The sequence below is a fragment of the Ctenopharyngodon idella genome, chromosome 6 (assembly GCF_019924925.1).
Source record: "Ctenopharyngodon idella isolate HZGC_01 chromosome 6, HZGC01, whole genome shotgun sequence".
NCBI classification, from domain to species: Eukaryota; Metazoa; Chordata; class Actinopteri; order Cypriniformes; family Xenocyprididae; genus Ctenopharyngodon; species Ctenopharyngodon idella.
The window spans coordinates 27,983,661-28,011,542 of NC_067225.1; the positions used below are offsets into that span (position 1 = coordinate 27,983,661).

General features: G+C 37.1%; 3 protein-coding genes across 4 annotated transcripts; 1 reads left to right on the forward strand and 2 right to left on the reverse strand.

Moving 5' to 3' along the window:
* The first annotated feature begins 2,626 nt into the window (after nt 1–2,626).
* Nucleotides 2,627–16,652, forward strand: tespa1 (thymocyte expressed, positive selection associated 1). 2 transcript variants are annotated; one of them, XM_051897054.1, is made up of 11 exons: nt 2,627–2,909; nt 6,405–6,561; nt 7,065–7,107; nt 9,403–9,443; nt 10,235–10,288; nt 11,464–11,503; nt 11,618–11,713; nt 12,201–12,409; nt 12,494–13,449; nt 15,226–15,310; nt 15,747–16,652. In XM_051897054.1, exons 2-11 carry the CDS (start codon nt 6,417–6,419, stop codon nt 15,839–15,841), a joined length of 1,764 nt encoding a protein of 587 aa, XP_051753014.1. In that variant the 5' UTR covers nt 2,627–2,909; nt 6,405–6,416; the 3' UTR covers nt 15,842–16,652. The 2 variants fall into 2 exon arrangements, with proteins under 2 accessions (XP_051753014.1, XP_051753015.1); XM_051897055.1 differs by lacking the exons at nt 15,226–15,310; nt 15,747–16,652 and having other exon boundaries at nt 2,689–2,909; nt 12,494–13,069; nt 13,159–13,408.
* Nucleotides 16,653–17,082: 430 nt separating this feature from the next.
* On the reverse strand, nt 17,083–22,514 carry tarbp2 (TAR (HIV) RNA binding protein 2). Its single transcript, XM_051897056.1, has 7 exons — nt 22,252–22,514; nt 20,813–21,124; nt 20,621–20,690; nt 18,799–18,916; nt 18,554–18,681; nt 18,260–18,461; nt 17,083–18,072 (listed from the first exon to the last, which is right to left on the reverse strand). The coding sequence occupies exons 1-7, from the start codon at nt 22,302–22,304 to the stop codon at nt 17,915–17,917; spliced, it is 1,041 nt and encodes a 346-aa protein (XP_051753016.1). The 5' UTR covers nt 22,305–22,514; the 3' UTR covers nt 17,083–17,914.
* A 1,200-nt stretch (nt 22,515–23,714) lies between these two features.
* Nucleotides 23,715–27,844, reverse strand: zgc:66479 (uncharacterized protein LOC327541 homolog). The gene is made up of 4 exons (XM_051898179.1): nt 27,374–27,844; nt 25,330–25,808; nt 25,066–25,213; nt 23,715–24,988 (listed from the first exon to the last, which is right to left on the reverse strand). Exons 1-4 carry the CDS (start codon nt 27,635–27,637, stop codon nt 24,074–24,076), a joined length of 1,806 nt encoding a protein of 601 aa, XP_051754139.1. The 5' UTR covers nt 27,638–27,844; the 3' UTR covers nt 23,715–24,073.
* Between the last annotated feature and the right edge of the window lie 38 nt (nt 27,845–27,882).

Sequence of the window (27,882 nt, forward strand, 5' to 3'; positions counted from 1 at the left end):
ACTGTCTAAAAACCTCACTGATTACAAATGAATACATACTGACACCTAGTGTTTCAAAAGAAAATTTACAGCAAGAAAGTGCTATTGTGTGTTCTTCAGTTTTTCTCTTGACAGTATTAAATGCTGCAAACACTGTCTTTACCATTTCTTTTTACATTCAATACCCTAAAAATATGACTTACCATGAGTTTAACCACTAAAATAAAAAGGGATATCATAATATTTGAATGAAGACTCAAACTTATCAACTTATTTTAATTTATATATTTTTTTAAAAATACACTCCTGTTCAAAAGTTTGGGTTTGGTAAGATTTTTCAACGTTTTCAATGAAGTTTCATTCATATGCTTACGAAGGCAGCATTTATTGGATCAAAAATACATAAAAAACAGTAATATTATGAAACATTTACTTTTATTTTCAATGCAGAAAACAGTTGTGCTGCTTTTTGTGGAAACCGTGATACCTTTTTTCAAGATTATTCGATGAATGGAAAGTTAACAAAAGAAGAATTTATTTGAAATGGAAATCTTTTATTAATGTCTTTACTGCGACTTTGTAATGCATCCTTGCTGAATCAAAGTATTAATTTCTTAAAAAAAAAAAAAAAATCTTACTGACCCCAAACTTTTAAATGGTAATATATATTTACAGTCTACAGCCTTTTTTAAAACACTGACTAGCTGTCTAAACACTTAATTGATTTCACCTTCACTGTTATGAAACGGAGTTATTTTCTTGACTGTTGCATTATGACATTCCTCTTCTTTTTTGTTGAAATTGTGGCCACTGTACTGCTTACATTAGGTTGAACCCTCTGTCCTCTGTTTCATAGCATGACTAATTAGAGTAGCCCTCATCTCATTTGAGCCTCTTCAGTATCGCTCCCTCTCAACTCTCCTCTTCTACCCTTCCTTTCTGATCACCTCTCCTCTTGCTCTTTCAATGCCTACCACTCTCGCTCGCCCAGCTTCCTACATCTCTGCTATTTCTCTCCCTTCATCTTTTTTCCCTCCTCCGCTCTTCACCTCTTCCCTGTCCTTTTCCTCTACCCACTCCACTCTTTTGAAATATCAAAGTTGCTGGCTCGAAGTTTTAAAAACACACAAAAAAGTTACCGTGGAAGAGAGCAAACCAGGACATCTTGCCTATTTTTTTTTTACCACATCTGCATTGATGCTTCTTGGTTCACTTTCTGTCATGTCACTCTAGTGTGTTCACACTTGTCATGTTTGGTTCGATTAAAACGAACCCTGGTGCGATTGCTCTGTTAGTGCGGTTCATTTGAACATGTGTGAACGCTGCCATCCGAACCCTGGTGCGCACCAAACAAGCGGACCGAGACCGCTGAAAAGATGGGTATCGGTCCGCTTCCAAACGAACTCTGGTGTGATTCGAATGATATATGAACGCAACACGGACCAATGACATGTAAACGAACCATAGACAGGAAGATGAGGCCTCACGCATATCGGGTTTTCTCGTCATACGCGGGTTTGCCACAGGCATCAGACGCGCGTCTCCATGCTGCAGATCGTTTGTTTGTGTGTGTGACGGAGGGATTCCCGCCGCTGTTTTGACTCCTTTACACATTTCATAAGCTCTTCACGAGTTCCCAGCTAGCCAAAATACCATCATATGCAGGTTACACACACACACACACACACACACACACACACAACAAGCGCATTTATCTCAGCACACAGCATTGTTTTGGATTTTCGGTAAGTTCCGTCTCAAAATAGGCAATACCTCATAAAATCCGACCAATCAGGTTGTGAACGTACCCTATGCCTTTAGGTTCGGTATCTTTTGGTTCGGTGATAAAATTGCCACCCTGAATGCTAATCAGTTTTGCTAATGTTTTTTTTTGGTCCGGAGTCCGGACCAAACGAACCGACCTAAAAGTGTGAACGCACATTTTGTTCTAAGGACAGAGTGACAGAGTGAAAAGGTGTAAAGTCGGCATGAAACTTAAGTTGCAATAGTCTTTTCTTCCCTATTGTAAAGTAAATCCGAGTGAAACGGCTTATCGAACAAGAAAAAATATAGGGCGGGACTTAATTTTGCCCACTGGTCATTGATTGGACGGTTGGATCGGTTTGCTGCTGCGATGTCATGTGATTGACAGGTTGTCACTCCCTCGCGCCGGTAAACATGCCGTAGGAGAAGAGAAGAAAAGAAAAGAAAAGAAAGAAAAGAAAAGAAAAGAAAAGGGAAGTCATTGCAAGAGAAGGGGAAGTAGGTTACGAGAATTGATATGCACAGAAAAATAATTCATAATAAACTGCAATATTCCATAAAAACAATAAAAACTGTCCCTTTTTTATGGTGACTTTAACTTAGTTAATAGTTAAAGTGAGCTGAGTCAGTTGCTGTTTACTGGCAGTGTCACTGAAATCTAACACTTCTTTTACAGTAAAGCACGCCAATGTCACACATAGGCTACACTTCACAAATCCCTAATAACAGAACACAAAACAGTAAACTGATACAAATCTTTTTAAAAACAAGTGGCTTTTTACTAGCTAGCCTATATTTTCAGACACTGTGGCTTTATGCCTCGATTTTATCTTGTCTGCTATGCTTCAATCGATAAAACTTGCTCTGTAAATGGTGTGTAACAGTATTTCCTTCAACAGTGTGTGGTCACAACAGAGTTCTCTTTCAATTCTTCTCAGCAACGTATCTTCCTCCTACCGCTTCCGTCAGTTATAGCGCGTCATGACTGTAAGCAGCCCGAAAGTTTGCGTTGGCGGCTCAACAATCGACCATGGCTCTCAATCTCCCTTCTGTCATTTTTATGCGATGGACATCCTTCAAGATGCAGGTGTGAGCGGGATGCAGGAAACCAGAGCGGTGAATTATGCCGTTGCCATGAGAATGGACTGATCGAGGCACTTTTTAAGGTACGTGATGCGAAATGGAAACCATCCTTTAGAAAATGTTGTTTAATAGCCTAATTATAAACTTCCGTATTGTGTATGTGTGTGTGCAGCTTAAGGCACTTAAAACTACTCGTAACTCACTATTCACTAATTAATAATATGCGGCATCTTTATAAGTGAAAGTGATATGTTAATGTGGTTACTCTATCGAACGTGATTGCTGCTTGCGCGTGATTTCCTTTAACGTAATCTGTCTTCATGTAAAGTGCGAATGGAGAGGGTGAGAATACTGCAGGGTTCGAGCGTAGCCTGCTTAATTCAGGCTTCAGCCTCCAGGAAGTCAAAACAAAAGGTTGGAGAGGGTTTAAAAAGTAATATTTTACATATAGGCTATGTTTCAGTTTTGCTTTTAAACATTTTAGTGAGTACGACAGTTAGCCGGGGGGCGTATTATCACCTTTGGTAAAAAAAAAAGATGCTCGGAAACAGAAATCGTGTACCGTAACCGTAGCAAAAGTGCAGCGCTCGAGCAATTTTAGTTATGGTAACATATTCACAAACATATTGAAAAAAGAGTCATTGTTACTTTAGTAGCCTATAGTTTGATTTATTTATATAAAACAAAACTAGGTTTTGTAAAAAGTCTTTCATAGTTCATAAATTTAGCCCCCCCCTGAGAGTGTAACCATAGCAACAGCGTTTGAGGACTTTTCTTCAGGATCTTCTTCAGAAACATTGGCCAAATCCGACCATTGTCATTTTATTATATATTTACATATTTTAGATATGACTCATTGATAGCTAGGGATATAAAAAACAATTTGGGTTGCGTGAAACGTATTGCTCCCTGGAAATTCTTGATTAGAATGGTCCTTATTTCTCATAACTAGTCATATTTTGCGCACCGGTTAGACCTTATTCAGAGCAGCGCCATGACAGGAAAGCGTGGCTGTTGGGATAGATTTACCGTGTTTTCAATGGCATCCGCTGTGAAAAAGCTGCATAAAGCTCAATCTTCCACAGCTCATATTGTCAGGAGTTTTTTTGTCTTCTGAAATTTCTTGGAAAGATATTTTTGCAGTGTTTCGTCAGGAGAACAATCCAAAAACACATTAAATAAGAGTACAACCCACTGAAGAGTTCCCGCACAGCCAATCCCGTTAAATATCAAAGATGGCGCTGCTGTGAATAAGGTCTATGACCGCCACGCTGATTATTATAAAAGTTGTTAGTCTCTATTTAAAAATATTAGCCTCTATAAAAATAATTTTGAGGTATATAAAAGTAAAATGCTACTTAATTTGATTTGTGATTATGCATTTTAAATGACAGTCCTGGAATGAATCAGAAAGTTTTATCTCTGCAATTAAAGGTAGGGTAGGCAATTTCAGAGTGACTAGCAATAGCAAGCTAGCTTTGAAAGTATGATTCCCACCCTCACTTCAGAGCGCTTCTGACACATGAACGCACTCAGAAGAGTTTGCAAAGCACCACAACATGAAACAGAGACAGCTTTAAATTACCTCATGTCTCAAAACACATTAGGTACAATAATAATAAACGTAAACAACTTACAAAGCTCTTACTTGTACCACCTGACTGCTGCAGGGTGCACAGAGGTATGGAAATACATATGTTCGGACCGAGCAATTATTGTACAAACATTTTTTTTGGTCCTGAGACTTCCACAGAAAACATGTTTTAATATTTAGACCACTTCTATTATTGCTTGCTATCAGGATGCGAAGAGAATTCCAGCCGGGAGTGCGTTTCCCAAAAACATTGTTAGCCAACTAACATCGCAAGTTCCGTCATTACTAACACAGTTCAACAATTTGGTGTTTCCCGAAACCATAGTTCAAACGAACATTCGCAAACTTGTGTGGTTGGAACGACAGCTATCGAGCTGTGGCTAGAAGCATAGTTTCTTGTTTTTATGACATGTAGACTTAATAAACCGTTATCTTGAGCAAAATTAGCAAGCTGACATTAAGTACAATGTGTATCTTTTATTTCGAATATATGAAGAGTTTGGTTCCAAAACGCTATAACTCCATTTTGATTAATTTGAGTAAAAAGGTGTTTTCTTTACCAAGAAAGTGGCAAGATGAAAACCACTATTTTCTGTTTCAAACTTTCACATAGCATCTTTTGGTTATGAAAACATTAAAAATTCAAATCTACATTTTGATTTTAAAAGGTTTATTATAAAAATAAACGCAATAAATCCATGACACATTTTTTTTCTTCAAAATGCAATTAATCCATCAATATAAAAGTTATTTTTCATATTGAAAATACACAACAAAGTAAGTTGATTCACATATATGACAGCCTCTGAACTTTGTCAATACTAATTTTATATACAGGCATTTTACTAAAAATACATTCAGCCGTCGCTCCCAAAATGAATTCAACGAGTCATCTTGTTTATGTTATAAATTAATTATGTCTCCGTTTGTCATTACCGATTAAAGAGTATCTGGCGCCACCGCACGGTTAAAATAAACACATTTACAGAGTACATTGGTATTAAAAACGGCTTTTAAAAACTATCCATGATTCAGTTTTGGGGACCGTGACAGAAGTTTGATGCTGTCGTGGAACAAGCAACAGCCGGCATTTTTCCTCCTCCTGACTCGAGTGCCTCGTCTTCTTAATCTCTTCACGTAAATGATTAATAAATGACTTTTCAAAACTGAGCAGATACAATACTGATTTTTTTGAAAATGGCGTTTATTGTGTTTTGGAACCAAACTCTTCATATATACAAATGTCATTTACATATTTTAGCTTAACAAGAGATTTTAAGCACTGTTTTTGAAGAGTGCGCATGTTCGTATGTGCTCTGGAACATAAGAACAAGCCTGTGATTGAATCTGGAAATAAAGCAAAATAGCTGAGAAAAATGAGAATTAGTCCTCAGATGCCATGTCTGTAATTTATAGCAAAAATCTAGCATTAATTCGATCTCAAACGGATTCATTTAAAGAAGTTATTACTCCACCACCTGTGTGACATCATTCGCCATCGTGGCTGAACGACAGGTTTGCGACAATACGGTTTCGGGAAACAGTCATGACTAGCTAGATGATTTGTTCAACAATGCATAGTACTATGGTAGTGAAGCAGTGAGTTACGTCGTTGTACGGGAAACGCACCCCAGTATAACAAAAAGTGTTTATAAAACAAATTGCTTACCCTACCTTTAATCTAGCATTAATATATTATATACATTAGCATCATGATTTTCTGCAAAGCTGCTTTGAAACGTAAATTGTGAAAAGTGCTAAAGGCTACAAATAAAAATCGAATCAATTTTTTTTTATTTTCATATATAACAAAGTTTGCACAAAATCAGACCATATACATTTACATTTGAGAGTGCTTTCGATATTTGTTTCCTGTTTTATTTTTGTAATCTATTTTGCTGCTTAAATTTTACTTTAAAAATATGAAAAATGTGGCAGATTGTTTTGGTTAAATAATCCTGTAAGAAGTGCTTTCTCATTGTAGGTGGCCACAGAGATGGAGAGTCCTTCGAAGATTGAGAGGCGACAGGCGTGGGCGCAAGGCAGCCGCCGCAAGTTTACCGTAAGAGATGCAGAACACCGCAGCCCAACAGCAGAACAGCAGCCTCATTTGTCTCTCCAAGATGATGTCTTTGTGGATGGTGAGCATCAGGTTAATGTTTAACATTCAGCTGTGTCAATAGCTCTATAAAATGGAAAGAAGCTGCATATCTCATTTCCTCTTAACCAAGTCATTCAAAGCTCCATGCAACCAGGGCGATTAAGTGTTTATTTTGTTATCTAATAGAATGGTAGTCATGCAGTCCAAATACTTTTTGGGACTATTGTATGCTTTATTTAGTAAAGAAGCAAAACAGATGCGCAGCAATGTAAATGCACAACAATTGATTGGGAGGTTAAAATATTAAAAAAATAGTATCGCAGCTACTTTGAATCAGGCCACTTCTAAAATAAGCTCACATTATAACTGCTACTGTGATAGATAAAGCATAGACCACAAACAGAACATGGTTACCACCAGATAAACTCTATTTCCAAAACAGAAAGCTCATTTACACCTCCCTCTCTCTCTCTCTCACACACACACCCATTCTCAAACAGACAGGCTAAGATCACTATGTGCGTCTTTATTTTGTTTCCACAGGATGCTCTGCAGGAAAGATTGAAACCTGGCTCCAAGGTTGTGGGTGAGTGTTTGTGTGTCTTTCTATAAAAGACAGTCATTGTGTGTCAATTGTAATACAATAACAGCAAGTGAGTGGAAAACCACAAATGTTCTTGAGATTGTTTTTTGAAGGTCATGCAGGTTAAAAAAAAAAAACAAACATTAACCTCTGAGGGTCAAAGACCACGTTTTCAAAAGGTACCTGCACCTGAAAGCTTTTAGTGCAAAATATTTGAGCTACATTGTTTTGCTCTATTTATAGATTATGCTGAGGAAGAATCTGTTTTCAAATTTTCCCTTTCTGGTCAGGAAACAGCAGAAAAACTTCACATTAATTGTTATTGTTTCTCATTGTTTAGGCCTTTGCAAGTTCCTAGAAAAGCTATAAAGAAAGTGTTTTCAAAAGTTTTTCAAAGAATAAGGATCAACACATTTTTTCCAATCTATTAGGAAATAACTTTTTAACATCAAATGCACATGTAACATTTACACTCTAAGAAAATTCAGGTTCTTCGCCTTGTAACAGCCCTTTTTGGTGCTAAATAGAAGCCTTTTTATAAGGTTCCATAAAGAACTATGCTTTGAAAGTGCTATATACAACCGTAATGGTCTTAATTTTTTATTAATACTAGTATATTGATATTATTAATATTATTTTCATATATTATTTATTAATATTATTTTTACCCCTCTATCTGCCTGGTCTTATAATATCTTGTAGCCTTTTCGGGTTTAAAAAAAAACAGCATGTTGTGTAAATTAGGTAGTATTTTTTTATTGATATGGCAAAAATGTAGCAAAAATGACAGTGCTCTAACAGTTCTTAACTGTATACATTAATAAATAACAACTGACATTGAACATGATATAGATGTAATGAAGACCAAGTTCCAGTGAAATATCTTTACAATCCTCTACGATGTCTTTACGTCCATCATTATGTGTGTACTTTGAGTGGCAGTTTTTTTTCACAGGTTTTTGGCATGTGACAGCATCTGACATACAGTTTAGCGTTACAGTGTCTCTTCCATTTGTTTAAACAGTTATGTTTATGAAGGCCAAAATTAGCAAAAATGGACAGGATGTCCTTTTCAATGTTAAAAGGGAAAAGTGATATAAAGTCATGGGATAGCCTTAAAGGGATAGTTCACCCAAAAATGAAAATTCTGCTATCATGTAGCTACTCCCTCTCAAGTAGTTCCAGACCTGTGTAAATTTCTTTGTTCTTCTGTACACAAAGGAAGATATTTGGAAGAATGTTATAACCAAGCAGATTTTTTTTTCCTTACTATGGTAGCCAATGGGGAGTGAGATCTGCTTGGTTACTGACATTCTTCCAAATATCTTCCTTTGTGTACAGCAGAGCAAAGAAATTTACACAGGTTTGGAACTACTTGAGGGGGAGTACATGATAGCAAAATTTTCATTTTTGGGTGAACTATCCCTTTAATGTTTTTTTTTTTTTTTTTTTTTTTTCTGTGACTAGGTATTGTTTATTTAAAAAGTAATAATTTAAAAAAATCTAACAATATGGATCATAAATTCAATACCTCTGTTACTTGCTTAGTGGAGAAGAGAAATATCCTTAACTGAACATGTTCTGTTAAACTAAAAAGAGAAAAAGACATGATTGGTAGGAAACCAGTTACGGTTTGAAAGTTAAAATGTATATTTTTATATTTTTAAGGAAAGAAATTATTTACTTGTTGAGAGTGTGTTGACCGTCTGTGTAATTGAATGGCTGAGCTCCAGAAAATCAGTAATGAGGTGGCTTTGACAGTTACAGATTTGAAAAACAAAAAGGTGGGAACAAAGAACCCTAAACTCTAACACAAAGAACCATTTCAGCATATAAAGGGTTCTTTAGGATGATACAGTTCAAAATAGAACTGTTACTATATGTAAAGAACCTATAAAGAACCATCTTTTTTTAGTGTGCAGGTTATTGACTTGGAATTATATTCTGCAAAGCCTGTAAATTAAATATCTAATCACATTCACAGCAGTAGTATTCAGATTTGAAACAGAACAGAATGGACAATGCTTGGAAAACGAGTAATTCTGGCTTCTTAAGACTTTTGTCTCTGTGAGAAGCAGCAAAAGATGTTTTGACATTTGCTTAATAAGGGCTACCGGTACATACTGCCACGAGGATTGAAAGACGTCCTATGTGCGTGTGTGTTTCTATTTTTATCGCAGTATTTTACTGCATGCCCGCAACACGCCCACAGACCTTTGCTGATTCAGACTTGATAAAACTGAATTTTTCATTTTTATTTCCTCTCTCTCTGTTTTCTTTTCTCCATCTTATCTGTAGGAATGAAGCCAGTCTTGCCAAAAGCAGTCACCTAACAACAGGTAGGATGAGGGTGAAACAAGTTGTGGGATTTTTCTGTGTAAAAGTAGTTTTTGTCTCATAATATGAATGTTCAAAACCTGCACAACCAAGAGAAAAATTGCAAAATATGACATCTGTACACATTATGCAATGAGTAGGCCTGCACAGAATCTGCACACACATGTTGGTACACCTATCATTATGAGAATATTCCATAGGAGGCGCAATGGTTTTAATTTACATTTAATCATTTAGCAGATGCTTTTATCCAAAGCGACTTGCAAATGAGGAGATGAGAAAAATGAGCTAATGATATTCTCTATATGAGAAATATGAGCTAATTATATTCTATATCTCCTATACCCCTAAACATAACCCTCACAGAAAACTTTCTGCATTTTTACATTTTTAATAAAAAATGTTTAGTATGTTTATTTAGCGATTTGAAGTAAGGACATCTGCATGTCCTCATAATGTAGGTCAAACCAGTAGACTTTTTTCACATTTTACATAAAGATTGTGTTATTAAACTCTATGGAATTCTTTGTATTTAAACAGCTGAAAGCATGATCAAATTCATAGCTAAAAGCATGATCATATTAGCTAAAATATTTAATAAACAAACATGCAAGAGGTGGATGTGTACAGCTTTAAATAATAAATGAAGTCCATTAGAATTATGCAGAAATCTGTGCTTTTTCGAAACTTCGATTCTCTGCAGGCTTTCCAGTGTTTAATGACTAATAGCCAATTGATCACACCTTTGCGACATGTCTAAATCCTCATAAAATTGTAAAATGTAACTCTACAGGGCCTTTGAGGATAGGCACCAGCTTTGAGGATGATCTGAGTCTGGGTGCAGAGGGTGAGTAGAAGCAACACAACAGCAACAGTAACTCGGGTATAATGACAGCCGGAAGTGTTTTAACAATGTAAAAGAACACACACATCACCTTTAATGAGCAGGTCTCTTCTAAAAATGTCTCCTAAATGACTAATAGTTTCACTCAAACTGAACCCTATTCATGGAATTTATTTTGTTCGCAACCCCCAATGCATTATATTCCTTTTCTGCACAACATATTAACCAACTGCTAATTAAAGGCAATTTTGTGCTTGACCCTTGTGCCGCCGCAATGAATTTTGAACAATGGGTTCTTTGTAATGTCAAACCTCTTTCTTGAGTGACATCCTTGTACTTGTCAGTATCAGTCCGATGGCAGCGATTATATACTGTATGAAGAGGAACTGCATTTATGTTTGAGAGCGAACCTCCCCTCACTCTCCAGCACACTTTATTTATTATGATGAGTAACTCTTACAAAATCTCTACATCCGGAAACACACGCACAAGGCCAGATACAGCAAGTAATAAATAAATGGTCTTTTAAGACAGGGTTGTGTTTATTTTAAGCTATACACTACCATTCAGTTTGAGTTTGAGGTCGGTAAGATTTTTAAAATGTTTTTGAAAGAAGGCTTATGCTCACCAAGGTTGTGTTTATTTGATTAAATGAAAAAGACAGTGAAAACAGTAATATGGGGAAATTATTTTAAATAAGTTTTATAATTTAATATTAATATTTAAATTTAAAACAACTGTATTTTAATATATTTTAAAATGTAAGTTATTCCTGTGATGGCAAAGCTGAATTTTACTTCAGTCGTCAGAGTCACATGATCCTTCAGAAATCATTCTAATATGCTGATTTGGTACTCAAGAAATATTTCTTATTATTATTATCAATGTTGAAAGCTCAATGTTTTTGTGGAAACCACATAATTTTTTTTCCAGAATTCTTTGATAAATAGAAAGTATGAAAGAACAGCATTTATTTGAAACAGAATTTTTACTGTAACTTTTGATCAATTTAATGCATCCTTACAGAATAGAAGTATTCATTTCTTTAAAAAATATTCAATATTGATTGTACAGTAATCAGAAAATTGCAGAAAAAAATGTGACCCCAAACATTTGAACGGTATTGTACATAATGATGCTCTTTCCTTCACTTATACCTGCTATTATTTATTTCACAGCCACTGCATTATATGCTGCATCAGGTGCGCCACATTTTAGGTAAGAAACAGGTTGACTTTGCCGTATTATTGACTCTCTGGCTCTGGGTTACTCATTTATGCTTCTAAATCCCTTGTTTCATTGTATTTACATAGACTGTTTGTGTATCAACAGCACTCCTCAACAGAAGCTTAACCTGCCATTGTTCAACATGGGCCAAAGTGTCGCATCCAGTGCCTTCTCAACCACTACCAGCAGGACTGCTTCCAGGTAAGGGCATGGCTGAGGCAAAACACAATGGACTAAATAATACCCCCTTTAGCTGGCCTATTTGATGAAGGTTTCCAGCTTATTGCTTGAGAGGGAATCGGCAAAACAATTTCCTCCACTGTGCACTTTGCTTTCATGTTTAAGATGGATTTGTTCTTCTGCTGAAGGTGAACTGTAAGTGGTTACAAACTCAGAGTGATGCATGATAAAGTAGTACATTTATGCTACTCGCATGACAATAACTTGTATGTGGAATATGTGGCTCTCACTAATAAGAAGGCCAACACTGAAACTGCTTTCACATTTTCTGAATTGTTAATTTCTAACATAAACAAAATTCCTTGGAGTGACATACTTCCCTGTTGGCATCTGCAGTATGAAATTATGCAATTAGAATTCCATGCACATCTACCTGAAACCATTCTCTCACATTTTTTTTTTTATATATCTTTCACTTTTCATATCATCTTAAAAAAAAATCCACCAGTGTGTCTGAGGTCCTCCAGATGCGTGCTGAAGATGCAGAAGAGACCCTTTTCCAGCTGGGTTTCGGTTGTGAGGAACCACAGGTGACCGCCCGCATCCCAGTCCGCTTCTTCAACTTTCCATCCCAACTCAGAGGCATCAATTTCCGTCTGTTCCTTGAATCCCAACTCACCAGGATACGCCAGGAAGACCCTTGTCTTTCATTAGCAAGTAAGGAATCAACAGAGTTACAGAATGTTTCTCCTACTACAACTTTAGAGACATTGTCACATTCGTTCTCCTGTTTTGCCACAGGTCGTTTCCGACAAGTTGAGGCATTGACGGCAATGGCGAATGCTTTCTATTCGCTGTACTCCCACGTGTCCCGAACGCCACTTCAGAAGCTTGCGCCACCCCAGTTAACCTTCTCTTCCCCAATCGTGGAGAGGACCATGTCTCGAACCAGTGTCCGCAGTGAACCACGATCTCCTGTTGAAAGACTAAAAGACACTATCTCCAAGATGTGCTTGTACACGGGATCCCGTGGCTCGGACTCCACATCTCCAAGCAATTCACCTCGTAAGCGTAAACATAGTCTGTCAGGTGTAGTTGAGAAGAGTGCAGAAAATGATGATGCCAATGATGAAGATTTATGCCTTCGAATGGAGGTAGATGATTTGGAACAAGACTTGGACTGGTTTACAGAGAGCAAGAAAGAACTTGAAGAGAAGACATATGAGGAAAACACTGAAAGGACTGATTATTTTGATCCTGTACATTGTCATCCACTATCCGAGACGGCAAATGAAAACGTACACGACCTCAGGGATACATTAGCAGAGGGTACACCTTGCCAGGAGCCAAAAACAGACATGGACATGGAGTCCAAAGGTTGTACTCTGCGTTCTGTTCTCTTGAATAGATCCGATGTTACCGTGAAACCTGTTCCTATCGTTACTCATGATATCATATGCCCTCAGGTTGTTGAATATGTCAATCAGGCACCTTATCGCTGCCTACACACAAATAGTATGGATGCCAAAGACTCACCTTTTGCACACCAGATGACAAATAATTCTACCATAAGACAATCTAACGCAATGAATTTACCTAAGTCGTTATGTCAGATCACAGTCACTGGATGGGAGGACGACACCACCCTCCCCAATAGAGATGCACAGGAGCAGTGTTCGTCCAACATCAAGAGGTACCTAAGCCCTGTAAAACCACTAAACCTGAGCAAACAAGGCAACTCCTTTGAGCTGGAAGAGGTACGTTATCTCTTATCATTTTTAATGCATTTCATGTCAAGAGCAAAAGCTTGCCCACATGAATTCTCCCATAAGACGTCATTAACAGAATATTACTCAGCTCTTTATTGCTGAATCCACCTCCAAACTTCCTCTTCGTGTTCCACCTCTGCATAGAGATTATAATGCGGCTTGTTGCCATTTTCAATGCTGCAAGCTTTTGAACTATTACTTTTTACACTATTACTGTTGCGCATACTTTGGGTCAGGGATTTGAACAAATCCCCAAACCATAAAATGAGAGAATTCAGTCATCATATAGTCCCTGTTTACACAAGGGAGGGAGACACATTCCCATTTACACTTGGTGTTTTAATTTCTCTCTTTTGTCCACTTTCAACTATTTCTGTCCTGATTTCTTTGAGGGGAGGGTCTGTGGGCGGGTAAATGTATGGGCTTTTTCAGATCTTTCGATCTAATGGATAAAATAAGCTCATGCAATTTTTCACGCAACTTGAGTCTCTAGCCGGCAAAGTTTAAACCTGTCTGGTTAGCGCGGTTCCCATAATGTTTACACATTAAGTCAGTAGGCGGAGAGTAGGTGGTCTTTTGTAATTGTTTGAGCACTTTCGACCACATGAGCGTTTCCACTTCGAAAGCAATCCGGTTGAATAAGTTTTCGACTACCTCTGGAAGTGGTCGAAAGTGAACAAGCTTAAAATGTTTTAGACCCCGTTTACACCTGTATTTAGCGTTGTCCACTTGTGATCCGCATTCAAAATGCATCTTAATACCAGCTGTAAACAGGGCCTTACTCACCCTCATGTCTTTCCAAACCTTCTGTAGAACACAAAAGAAGATATTTTGAAAAACAGAGTGTCTATTTACACTAAGTGTAAATAGCGTCCCTTGTTGGCAAACGCTATTTACACTAGCTCCACCCACTAATGTCTGGTTGGGCCACTCAAGTTTTAAAAAAGACACATGGAATTCAATTCTTCAGTGGTGTAGCGGTAACGAGTGAGACTCGCAGACCTGACTTTTAACGCGATCGACACGGGTTCAAATCCACCTTTGCGGAGCTCGCATTTATTTTCAATAAAAATGAAAATAATGTTCTAAAAGTGCAAATAAACGGAGAATGAGGGTTTAATAATATTAAAAGTGTTTATTGGGTAGGGTTAGGGGAAGGTATAGGGAGGGTTTTAATTCTTCAAATAAGGCAGCATCCATTTAATCATTTGAATAAATATAATCATTTACACTATGATATTATTGCATCCTGTTAATGTACAAAAAATACTGAGGTGCAAATAGCATCTAATTACTGTTTACTCCTATGATACATTTACATGGTGTCAATAGAATCTATTGCTATTTTCACCTAGTGTAAATAGCATATTGCTAAGAAAATGCTGATATTGTCACAGTGTAAATAGAATGTTATTTTCACTTAGTGTAAATAGCATCTATCACTAAGAAAATATGCTGTTTTCTCTTAGTGTAAATAGTAAATAGTTCCACTTTAGTGTAAATAGCATCTAACACTTAGTGTAAATAACATCTATTGTACAGTGCAAATAGCCGCTGCCTTTGAAAAATGTTCATAGAATGAAAGTCATTGTGGCCCACTTTTGATTTGGACCCCACTGACTTTCATTGTATGGACAAAAACAGTTGAAACATTCTTCAAAATATAATTTGTGCTCTGAAGAAGAAAGGTTTAGATAGACACGAGGAGAGTAAAATGATGATGAAGATGAAGTGTCCCTTTATGTATTCAATTGTTCAATTCAGGTTCACAGTGCAGAGGAAGAGGAAGCTACTTCATCAGAATTCTGCTCCACAGTCACATTGTCTGTTTCATCACAGCATCCCAAATGTAAGTAACATGAGCAGTCTTTACCATGATTAGAAATCATTAGGCAAATTTTAGCCATATAATTTGACTAATTCTTTATCAGTTTAATAAAGCCAAGTCTGCTGAACAGCTGTTAATCAGCCATACAGCGTTATCACCAAAATAAGCAAAGTCACCCATACAAGCTCACAGAAAGCAGCATGTGTTAATGTGGTGAGAGAGGGAGGTGTTGTGCTGACTTGTTAAAAAACACATTGTACGCGGTAAAACGCAATTTGGTCCAGCTGATCTTGTCTGCCTTATCGCTAAAACATTTCAGGGAAACAACCTAACAGGAAGTTGCAAGAAAATCTGCATACTATCATTTCACAGAAACAGTTGAAAAAGAATTGGGTGTCTTGACTTCCTAAATTCACCAGTTTTCTCACACATTTTATTTATTATTTCTCTTTCACAGCGTCGCCTCTGCGAGGGGACAGTTTTCAGTCAGACAGCAGTGGATATGCTGAAGAGGATGTGCATCATTCGCTCTTCACCCCAGAGAAAACATAACATTAAAACTTAGGCTAATGAAGAAGCACAAAGTGTGTCTACTAATACGCTTAAAGTCAACATGAAATGGTGTTTGCAACTCATTTTTCTAAGTGGTTTTATTCATCAGGAATTGATTGGACTGACTTTTCTTTGGAATATCCTGTACAGATGAACCGTGCACAATAAGATATATAATAAGATAATATTTTAAGATATGTCAGTGCCATTGTTTTGTTACACCAGTAATATTTTAACTGAAAGCAAAGCTTATCTAAGGCACGTTTATAAAAGCCACTTAAATGCCCTAAGTGAACTAAGGCCTAATCCTGGCTTAATCTAAGCCCTGTCTGTGAAATGGGGCCATAGTGGTGACTATGTTTATGGCCCGCGTTTACATCTGAACGCTGGCTCAGTATTGGCTGACGTTATTCATGACACATGCGTGTGATGCTGATGTAGGAGCCGGCCATTACTGAGATGTCTTTAATACCTTTCTGGACCTTGAATGACGGTAATAATGTTGCTTTCTATGGGGGATAAAAAAAACCTCTTGTATTTCTTAAAAAAAAAAATCTTAATTTGTGTTCCGAAATGACGACAATTTCATTTTTGGGTGAACTAACCCTTTAATGTTGCTTTTATGTTGACTTTAACGTGTAAACGAACAGCCTACAGTGATAAATATTAACGTCTGGTTTTGAACTAGTTTTATTTGTGTTAGGCTTCTCACTCTGTGCACTTTTTGGTCTTATTCCTGAGATGAATGAGCTGCTGTACATACTGCTTTTATTTGTAATTCCTCGATGGTAATAAATAATTTATTTGATGAGTTTTGGTTTACTGGTGTGTTATCAGACAAGTTCCTTTACTAGTTGAAGATGATTTAAATACAAACATTTTGAAACTTCATTTACCCAAAGTTAAAAACAGCCATTGTTGAAGCCAAGTCTTGAAACTCTACAGAAGTATGTAAACACAAAGCAAGCTGTTTCAGCCTTTGAACCAGCATGTCTTATCAAACAATTACTATCACAATGCAACTACAAGCGATATTAGCATAAACATTCTTCTTCAGGTCAACTACTGACATTGCAGACATTTGAAAACAACTCTACTGCCCCCTTGTGGTGCAATAAGGCATGTTAAGTAATTACAACAGGACCACATGTTTGCGATACATTTTCTAGTAATATATGTTGTCTAGGATAAATAGAATTTGCTAAATGACTAATTGCCAAAAATCAATGCATAAGATAATATAAATTTCAACAGTTTATTGTTCAAGATAAAATATCCAATAGATTACCCAATTTGGTACAAATTACATCTGTCTTCACAGTACTACTGTTGGTCATATATACTATTACACAGAATATGAACATTACAGAGTTCAATTTTTGCCAATCCGAATGTAATGATGAAGCCTGGGAGGCAGAAACAATTACACAGAGGTAGATATTTAACACAAACTGTCAGGCCTATGAAAAGATATTATAGCTTCAAAGGCTTGATTTTACAGATATATTCTATGAGACAAAATAAATGTTAAGGAATAACTTCTATTACTAAAATATGATGAAATTAAAATAAGTATACAAAAGTGAAATATTTACAATGTTTTAAAAAAAGTCATGCCATCAGTTTTAATTTCATCAATTCATCAAGTTCACACAACAAAGTATATATGCCATAATTTAAATGAAAAAAGAAAAAAATTCAGAGGGAAAGTTAAAAGTTGACTTCTGGGCAAATTATTTGTGGAGAAATAAATATGAATTTCAGAAATAAATTCACTGTTTTACTCACATGGAACACCTGTGAACCTTTGTCCTCAGGTTTCAAATTAAGTGTACCCTGTCTTTGTTTGGAGGCACTGTGGAGCAAGGGTACACTTTTTTGGTGTCATATTCAAGAAGAAAATTATGCAATCAGTACGTCCTCCAACTGGGTTCATATCTGGTAGCAGTAAAAACTCAACACAGGGGCCTTGCAGACCATTATACTGCCCCGCCACAGAACTGGTGGTAGAAGAGTTAAACTTAAAATCACCTGATTTTCCTGTAAAAGTTACAGGTGAGCTGTTACTGTGACTTATTTCCCCCCTGCCATGATCTTGAGGTACTGAAGGGCATTGTGGGCAGCGCTGGCACGTGCCGCATCCAGGCTGGAGGCAAATCCGTGGCAGACGGTAATCGGCTGCGTGGACAACTCCACCAGACACTGGTAAAGGCCGCTCAAACTGCGCTCCTCTGAATGAACAAAAAGAGTCCAAATAATAGTCAATTTTTAAAAGACATCCGTCTTCAGAATCTAATCGAGCACTAAGGCTGGTTCTCACTTTGCTTATTCACATGAGCAGAGAAGTTAGTGGTTTCAATATCTCATTAAAACACCTAAATGATTTGACAGGCTTGTTAGACTAGCCTTGTATCTCACCTATGTCCAAATAGCTGACGTCAAAGCGTTGTTCCTCAGAAAGTTCACGAAGGACAGAACAGAAATTGGAGTCATTGGAGTCGGGCTGGCCGAGAGGATGACAGCGCAACTGTAGGATTTTCTCTCCAGCCGAGTTCCGCAGAGAGTCCCATGTGCAGCCGAGACCTTTAGACTTCCCTCCCTCTAGTCTGTTGCCCATTTGCTGTTGAAAAAAGATTAATTTTTAAATTATTGAAACCACACTGAAACTGAGACTACAGCATAATCCCCATTACTAAATAATGCACATCTTACTGTACTAAAGGTGTCATCTTCTGCTTCGGCCTCATGGCTGCTACGCATGTCTACTGGTACATCATGGATACGAGAGAGCATCTTTGCTGCTGCATTTCTTTTAGCAAGCTTTTTTGATGTGCCACTACCTTCAAAACAATATAACACAATTAAGAAGACTGTTTTGACAAAGAAACATCAAAATCCTTTGAATGGGTTGCATATTTAGAAATATTGACTACAGACCAAAAAAAAAAAAGATGTACCTATCTCAACAAATCTCTCCACCCTGCAGGTCATTGTAAATTCTTTGCGGTGTGCAGGTCCAGATTCTTGAGTGACTGTGTACTCAGGTAAACGCCAGCCTTTCTGCACTACTAGTTCCTGTGGAAATTGTATTTTATTGTATTATATTTTTTTTATGGCTAATTCTTCTTTACAAATAAAAAAAAGGTTGGAAAAGATATATCAAAGAGCAATTTATTTGGTTAAAGATCCTGTTAAAGATTTTTATAAACATTTTTATAAAAATATATAATCTCCAGTTTGAGCTGTTATATATATATATATATATATATATATATATATATATATATATATATTAGTACCGGTCAAAAGTTTGGAAACATTACTATTTTTAATGTTTTTGAAAGAAGTCTCTTATACTCATCAAGCCTGCATTTATTTAATCAAAAATACAGAAAAAAAACAGTAATATTGTGAAATATTATTACAATTTAAAATAATGGTTTTCTATTTTAATATACTTTAAAATATAATTTATTTATGTGATGCAAAGCTGAATTTCCATCAGCCATTACTCCAGTCTTCAGTGTCACATGATCCTTCAGAAATCATCCTAATATGCTGATTTGATACTTAGTTATCAAAGTTGGAAACAGTTGTGCTGCTAATTTTTTTTGGATACTATGATAGATTTTTCAGGATTCATTGATGAATAAAAATTTAAAAATAACAGCATTTATATAAAATAGAAATATTTTCTAACAATATAACTCTTGCTGAATAAAAGTATTAATTTCTTCCAAAAAGAAAGAAAGAAAAAAAATATACTGACCCCAAACTTTTGAACAGTAGTGTATATTGTTACAAAATATTTATTTTAAATAAATGCTGCTGCTTCTTCTTTTTTTTTTTTTTTTACTTTTTATTCATCAAAGAATCCTGAAAAAAATGTATCACAGGTTATAAAAAAAAAATTTAAGCAGCACAACTGTTTCCAACATTGATAATAAATCAGCATATTAGAATGATTTCTGGAGGGACATGTGACACTGAAGACTGGAGTAATGGCTGATGAAAATTTAGCTTTGCATCACAGAAATAAATGATATTTTAAAGTATATAATAATAAAAAATATTTTAGATTGTAATAATACTTCACAATATTACTGTTTTTATTTCTGTATTTTGGATCAAATAAATGCAGGCTTGATGAGCAGAAGAGGCTTCTTTTGAAAACATTAAAAAACTTTTGACCAGTACTGTATGTATATTATATATATATATATATATATATATATATATAGCCACCTTCTTTCATTGCTCCATGGTCCAGTTCCAGTTCCACTGTTGGCGCTTTCAGCGGTGGACAGGGGTCAGCATGGGCACCCTGACTGGTCTGCTTCTATGCAGCCCTATACGCAACAAACTGCGATGCACTGTGTGTTCTGACACCTTTCTATCTGAACCAGCATTAACTTCTTGACTAATTTGAGCTACGGTAGCTCGTCTGTTGGATCGGACCACACGGGCCAGCCTTCGCTCCCCACGTGCATCAATGAGCCTTGGCTTTTTTTCATTGTTTATATTTTTAAATATATATAAAAACACACACACAGCTTAAACTGGAGGTAAGCCCTGACATTATATGCTTCCGACATTGGCCTTAATAGAGGGTGATCATTAAAAAACACGAATATCAGTCTATATTATGCATGCTTAATTGCTACATCAAAAAGCAGCACACGCAGACCTCTTTTCTTTGACTTGTAATCTATTAAGTACAAAGCACATACAAAATCTGCAGTTCAATGAAGGACAAGGGTCTTGATCATGATCGCTCACCTGCAAAGCTCCAACAGGATTGCACTCAGCTTGTTGTGTTGAATTTGATGATTTCATCTCTGACTGAGAGCTAAAACACAATGATGTAAAGACAGAAACCTCGTAATTTTTTGATTATGCCAACGTATTTCTGTATTTCATATAACGCATTTTCTGTTCAAATGGACTCTAGGCACAAAATAAGATCTTTACCATTCTCCCTCCATATCAATCCCGACAAACCCGTCTCCCTCCATCCCATTTCCTCCGATCCCTCCCAGCATTCCTCCTTTCAGCATTTTCAGGGCAGCTTCGGCGGCTTTGTGCTTGGCAGCTTTCTTGCTGGGGCCCTGGCCGGTGCAGCTGATGTCTCCCACAGACACGCGGAAGGTGAAGTTGGGCTGGTGGGCCTGACCCTCAGCCTTCAGCAGGTCGTACACTGGAGTCTTGCCTATCCGCGTTCCATATTCCTGCAGCAGACTGATGGGCGTCTTCCCGGGGTTCACAGCCAGCATTTGCTCAATACTGTAAACAGAGAAACACAGAAACACATGGAGAAATACAGTCTAATGCACTTTTTGCACGATGCAAATTATAAAATAAAAAATGTTTTGCTGGACTTCTTCAGTCTGTACTGGATTCAGTGTGCAGCCAGCAACAGTCTTGCTCATTTTCAAGTCTAATCAGACTCTAAATGTGTCAGATTTCCAGGTAAGACAATATCTTTCTCTCAACAAATTACACAAAACTAGGTATGCATTGCCACCCTGTGTTAAATAATAACATTACAAGCTTAAGCAAAAGTTATTTATCAAAATATCGAGATGCCAGTGATTCAAGTTCATATCTATTACATTATGTAATCATGTAAAAATCAGAATGATTTTTGTTTGATTTAGTGAGCTGCATTCTGGGCATCGTTAACTCGACTGTTCAATTCGAATTATACAGTCATACTGATGATGAGATCAGTTTAGACTAGGGGAGGGGAACCTTTTTTGACCAAAGAGCCATTTTTTAAATTACTTTTAGTTAATGCATTTCTAAAACTTATTTATTAAAATATGATTAGTTTAATAATTATGAATACAAACCATGGCAAATCAATTTAATAAAAACCGATGAAAGCATAAAGCTGTCACGGAGGTATATAATTACAACATAGCCTAACTGCCTGTTATTTTAATGTAAATAAGCTACAATTATGATAAAACTATGACGTGACGTTGTTTCTGCAACAGCTCCAGGTCTCTTGCGCACGAGTGAGCGATTTCAGACACAGCAACGGAGTCGGCAATGAGAGTCGACTCCCCATCACTAGTGGTGTGTGTCCCTCGGTAGAAGTGTATGATGCGCAGTTTTCCATCTGTAACCATTTACAAAGTCGGCAGGTGTGTATGATGCCTAGTGTTTTAAATTGTTCCGATTTTAAAAGTCTTGCGGTGCATTCCAGATTTTAGACAGTGATTCGAAGGATCGATTTTAGTGATTCGAATGTCAGTTCAGAGCGGTTAGATTTAAAATGTGTTGGAAGGCAGGAAACACATGTTCTGTTTGTCTTGCCATTTAAAAATTTATTACAAAATAACAAAAACAAATCTGTTTGTCGTGTTCATTTATGAGCTAAAAGCCGGTGAGGGGTTCATTTTTACCTGGTATACCCAGAGTTTCTCTTGCCGTTATCCGGGCTTTTCTCGTCGTTCATTCCCCAATAACAGATAGAGAGCTGACTTGTTTCGGACTGCAGAAACCCCCCGAGATGACTGTAACCCCCCTGATATCATTAATATGTTTCCTTGCGGGGAGGACTGAGGCACGAGGAGACAGTGAACCCCTCTCTCGCACACCGTCCCGCATTACAGAACACAAACGAACTGAATTATGAAGTAGACCACAACAAGGGCGGCCATTATCTTTCATAATAAAAGTCTCGACATTGACGGATTCCACAAAGCCTGTCAAAAACATGTCCGGGTCATTTTTCACCGTAAATAATAAAGAAAATAAACAATTTTCATTTTTCAGCGTCATTAAGATGATTAAGATGGTGTGTAAAGTGTTAAAGGATTAGTTCATTTTCAAATGAAAATTACCCTAAGTTTTACTCACCCTCAAGCCATCCTAGGTGTATATGACTTTCTTCTTTCTGATGAACACAATCTGAGTTATATTAATAAATATCCTGACGCATCCAAGCTTTATAATGGCAGTGAGCGGGATCAATGAGTATGAGCTGAAGAAAGTGTCTCCATTCACATCCATCCATCATAAACGTAATCCAATATCTAGCTTCTGCCAGACCGTCTTCAGTATTCACCTTATGGAAAAAATGGAACTGGCGTTGCGTCAGTTAAGCTTTTTCTGTAAGTTGAATAGGGAAGGCGTAGGATGTAGCATAAGCTTTTTGAACTGCAAGTTGAATACTGAAGGAGGTCTGGTGGAAGCTAGATATTTTACTTCATAAGTTGTTAAATACGGATTTTTTTTACACAAACGCATGGCTTCAGAAGGCCTTTATTAACCCCCATAAGATTTATTAATCCATCATAAGTATGTTTATGATAAATGGATGTGGATTGAGGCACTTTCTTTAGCTCATGCTTGTTGATCCCACTCACTGCCATCATAAAGCTCGGATGCATCAGGATATTTATTAATATATATCCGATTGTGTTCATCAGAAAGAAGAAAGTCTTATACACCTAAGATGGCTTGAGGGTGAGTAAAGCTTGGGGTAATTTTTATTTGAAAGTGAACTAATCCTTTAAGGCATCATATTCATACCTTTTTGGTATTATTCTTAAATCTTAGTCTATTCTCATTTATCACTTCTATCCCTATTCAACTATAGATAATCAAAATTTAATTAGCAACATCTCTTGCCTTAGAATTGTGGTTTGCTTGAGAAGGGCACAACACATCTCATCTTTCAGGCATTTGATGAGCTCAAATCAGCACTATAGTTACAAATGGGACACACATGTCCCCAGTGCCCAAGATCAGCGGCACATTCCTGAACCCCTGACCTAAGAGCTACAAATAAACACACACACAGCACGTTTCCCATTTCAACAGACAGCTTAACTCCAGAAGAGAGGCAGGGACAGGGAAATAGTAAAAAACATAAAAAGCTATTTTATTGAAGCAACACTCCTGAGGTTAATGAGCTGGCAAACCACTGTATGAAAAACGCTGCAGTTCTTTAAATGTGTAACCTAGTAAAACAATATCAACCCTCTCTACATTTCAGTGTAAACAGAGCAATTCAAGATTTTAAGAGATATCACTAGAAAAATTCATCATTAGATTTGAAAAATCGCTGCTAGGTTCAAAGTTCACTTTTGAGTGCAAAGTATAAGACTGAGGAACATTTCAACAAATGTGAAGTATCATGTTTCACATAATTCAGTAGGGAAATGGGATAATTTCAAGTCCTCAGAAAAGTCTTTTATTTTGAAGCGTTATCTCAGTAACTTAACTTTCATTGGCAGAAATGTCTTTTTCATCTAGTTCTTCCACAATGTCCTCAGCAGGTTCTTCTTCCTCCTCAGAGTCTTGCACATCTTCTTCAACTTCTTCCAAGTCTTTCTGCTTCACAGTTTCGTCTAATGGCTCCTGTGGCATCTCATCCTGACTAATATCTTCGACTTCAACCACATGATCTTGTGAGAAGTTCTCCACAGCCTCAGCCATACTCACGTCAATTTCCATCTCCTCCATAGAAGTTGGGTCTTCCTCAGGAAGAATGCTTTCTGTTTGCTCCATGACAGTTTCTTCTTCTTGAATTGGAATCTCCTCAGTTATTTCATCCACCTGAGTTAGTGCTTGCTCCTCAAAAACATCTCCATCCATGACCTGAACTTCCTCAGGTATCACATTCTCCTCAGTTACTTCTCGCTTCTCAATAGCTTCATCTTCCCCCAGGACTTGAACCTCCTCAGCTGGTTCTATCTCATCAGATACCTGCAGCTCCTCAGGTATTTCATCCTCTTGAGTTACTGCTTCCTCCTCAGCTTCTTCCTTGTGCAGTGAAACCTCATCAGCTTGTTCATCTTCTTCAGTTACAACTTGCTCATCCTCTTCAGTTACTTGCTCCTCAGATACATCTATTTTTACTTCAGCTTCCTCAGGAATTTCATTCTCACCAACTTGCTCTTCAGCAGGTTTTTCTCTGTGGAAATAAACCTCCTCAGCTGGCTCTTCCTCCTTGGGTACCACTTGCTCCTCTTCTTCAACATGAACCTCCTCAGCTATGGTTTCCTCCTCAGTAATGGGTTGATCCTTTTGATCCTTGATTGGAACTTCCTCCTGAGTTGCTGCTTGCTCCACTTGCTGGTTTTCTTCTGGAATATCTTCCTCTAAACTGGACTGCTGGCTTTCAGATAACATCTGAAATACACAAACAACATTGTGCCAAATGCCAAAATGATCACATATGAAAAAAAATGAAACAGTCAGTAATATACCTGACTCTGGACAATCTCAAGCTGTGAGGCAAGGTGAGAGTGAAGGTTATGAGTACTCTTCTGATGGTCCTCCAGACTCCTACGGACAGCCATAAGCTGCTCCTCAAGAGCTTGGGACCTTCTTGTCTGTTCCGTCTCCAGCAGATCCCTGGTAGAGAGATCAAATAAAGATGAATTAGGAATAATTAGTATCAGTAACAACACTAAACTGCTAAAGACCCAAAACACTGAAGAGAATCCAGATCCCACAAAACCCCTACTCACTTAATGTCTATCACCTCTTGTCTGTTTCTTTCAAGAGCCTTCTTGTTTCTAGCAAAATATTCCTTCAGGCTTGTAAGTTCCATTCTTTGTTCCTCCAGCTCAGATGTGAGACCCTGTACAGTAGACATCTGCTCGTCGAGACGTGATTTGGTAACCAAAACAGCGTCTGTGAGCCCAGAAATGGTAACAGCAACCTCAGAGTTAGCAGTGAAGATAGAATTAAGCCTCTGCCTTAGAGCTTCAATCTCTTCAGTCTTATTCTTCACCACTGCATTCAACGTTGCTGTGGAAACAAACTCCTGCTGGAGCTCAGAAAGTTTGCCATTCATTTCAGACTGAAGGGACCAGACTTGGCTTTGGAGATCAGTAGATTTGATTTTTTCTGAGGTGGCCAGTGCGACGTCTGCCTTTTTTTGGGCCTGCGTGTAGGCCTCTTCCAGTGCTTGTAGACGCTCTTCAAAAACACCCACATTGGCGATCTAGATATATAGACAACATATTTGAATTGCAATGAAGTTCAAGTGTTCATCTAATCAATATGCAACATATCACTCAATTAGCCATTTCTTGAGCCTAACCTAGCAGCCTCTGTTAGTGTTGGTTCAGTCCAGTATTATGTCAATCTACAACTGCAATTTGCATCTGAAAATTCATCAATCATACATACAATCTACAGTGTTATAGTAATTCAGTTATTTCATACAAGGCCACTGTGAATAATTTAGGATATAAAAAAAGCTGAATTTATAAGTGGCTCATACGCTCTGTTGTCCCTGAAATCCACCCTTCTAATGGGATCAGTATAATCCAGATTTTTTGGATCAAAGGTATCCCAATCTTACTAAAAAGTTTTGAACAACACAAACTGATGATTTTATCCAGATCAAAGCCAAGATTGGATTTTGTGATCTAATCTGTTTTCAGAATACTTTTTTCCAGTTGAACAACCCATTTTCAAGATTTGATCCAATCCGATAGCCAAAATCTGATCAGATTACTTTTGAAAAACTGGCCCCTGATGATTAGATAGTTACCAAGGTTTTTAAAGAAATCTATAATTAAAATGTATACTTTTAATGTTATTATAATTTGATTATCTTAATATTATACATTTGAAAAGCCCAACACCACTGCCATTTTAAAGCATTATGAGGTTTTTAAATGAAATTTAAACTGCAAAATCACGTGTATCCAAAAACGCCATGTGGTTACGATTAACCTCTCACTTCTCCAACTGACCTGGAAAGATTTCCTAGAGTGTTTTCCACAAAGGGCCTATTGAGTATAGTTGCTGTAAACCACTGATATTTAAAATAGTGACTTTTCCTTTCATTCATATTATGTTCAAATAAACTTTTACTAATTTAAAGTACTAATTATGCTAAGGATTTAATATTTTTACAATAACTTTAGACTAGATTTTTTGAAAATGAGCACTTTAATTCAAAGTTACAAAGTTAATGGTATGATGGTACTGGTACAGCTTTTGGTGCTGCAGTTCTAGAATGACCATCAGTGAAAGAAAAATGTTTGACAATTGTAAACGAATGGGTTACTTTAATTCATTGCACTACTAATGCAGTGTTGACCACCTTTCAGATGGAGGAGTAATTTAAATGTTTATTTATATCACTTTTACATGTTGGTTTGAATCCCATTTGTATAATGTCTTTTAAACAAGCCAGCCTGGCAAAAGGAAACATGATCCTGCTCAGAACAGACTATTAATGGCCTGGAAGCCACATGACACAATTCAGCGAATGGAATATTCAAAGGGCACATGAGGCATGCATTCAGACCTGTAAATATTAAGTATTTTACAATCAAATAACCAATAATATAATATGTACACCATAATATATAAACTTGAGCAAGTACTATGTGCCTAGTACAAAATGTTCCAGTGCGCACAAATTGTTTTCCTGTGCGTAAAAGGAAGGAAACTTAATTCTTTCATTTCAAAGTTAATTTATAAAAAAAGAAAAATTAATTTCCTATATTTATCACTTATTAACTAACTGTAGAGTCTTTCAAAATCAAATACCTGTGCATTACCCATCCCCAACTGCTGTTGGAACTTGGTTATCCTAACTTGCATTGCATTGACTGTCTCTGTTAGACTGTCGATGGTTTGCTGTTGCTGGCTGGAGAACCAGAGTGCCGTTAATCCCCCGACAGCAAAAATAAAGATAACAATGGCAGGCACCGCATATTCTTTAAATCCCCTCTGTGGTGTTACAGATGGCGTCTCCAAGAGCAGCAAACTGTCGTCCTGTTTATTGGTGCCTTTTCCTTTGCGCTTGGTCATCTTGGCTTCGCGGAGGATTTGCACTGTAGATTGTAACACTCCCCCTTAACTCTGATTTATTCAGGGATTTGGTTATCGCTCTACCAGACCTTACGCTGTATTGGCCCACAACGACGGAGAACAATCAAAAGTGAACTTTCAAGCACGAGGACCGTGAGTAGGGGGCGTTGCGCACTGGAGGCGGTCTCAGTTTCATGGCGCTGTGCAGCACGTACTATAGCATACTTACCTAATGTTTTTAGAGA

Bases quoted from the DNA above. Each gene is read 5' to 3' on its own strand.
- tarbp2 (XM_051897056.1), bottom strand. From the start codon at position 22,304: ATGAACGACGAGAAAAGCCCGGATAACGGCAAGAGAAACTCTGGGTAT. The intron at 18,917-20,620 runs GTGAGCGATCAT...CAATTTCCACAG, and splicing joins ATCCTGTTGGAGCTTTGCAG to GAACTAGTAGTGCAGAAAGG. The intron at 18,462-18,553 runs GTAAGATGTGCA...TTTTTTCAACAG, and splicing joins AAGATGACACCTTTAGTACA to CAAATGGGCAACAGACTAGA.
- tespa1 (XM_051897054.1), top strand. From the start codon at position 6,417: ATGGAGAGTCCTTCGAAGATTGAGAGGCGACAGGCGTGGGCGCAAGGC. The intron at 11,504-11,617 runs GTAAGAAACAGG...GTGTATCAACAG, and splicing joins TCAGGTGCGCCACATTTTAG to CACTCCTCAACAGAAGCTTA. The intron at 12,410-12,493 runs GTAAGGAATCAA...GTTTTGCCACAG, and splicing joins CCCTTGTCTTTCATTAGCAA to GTCGTTTCCGACAAGTTGAG.
- zgc:66479 (XM_051898179.1), bottom strand. From the start codon at position 27,637: ATGACCAAGCGCAAAGGAAAAGGCACCAATAAACAGGACGACAGTTTG. The intron at 25,809-27,373 runs GTATTTGATTTT...CTATATATCTAG, and splicing joins TGGGGATGGGTAATGCACAG to ATCGCCAATGTGGGTGTTTT. The intron at 25,214-25,329 runs GTGAGTAGGGGT...TCTCTCTACCAG, and splicing joins CAAGAGGTGATAGACATTAA to GGATCTGCTGGAGACGGAAC.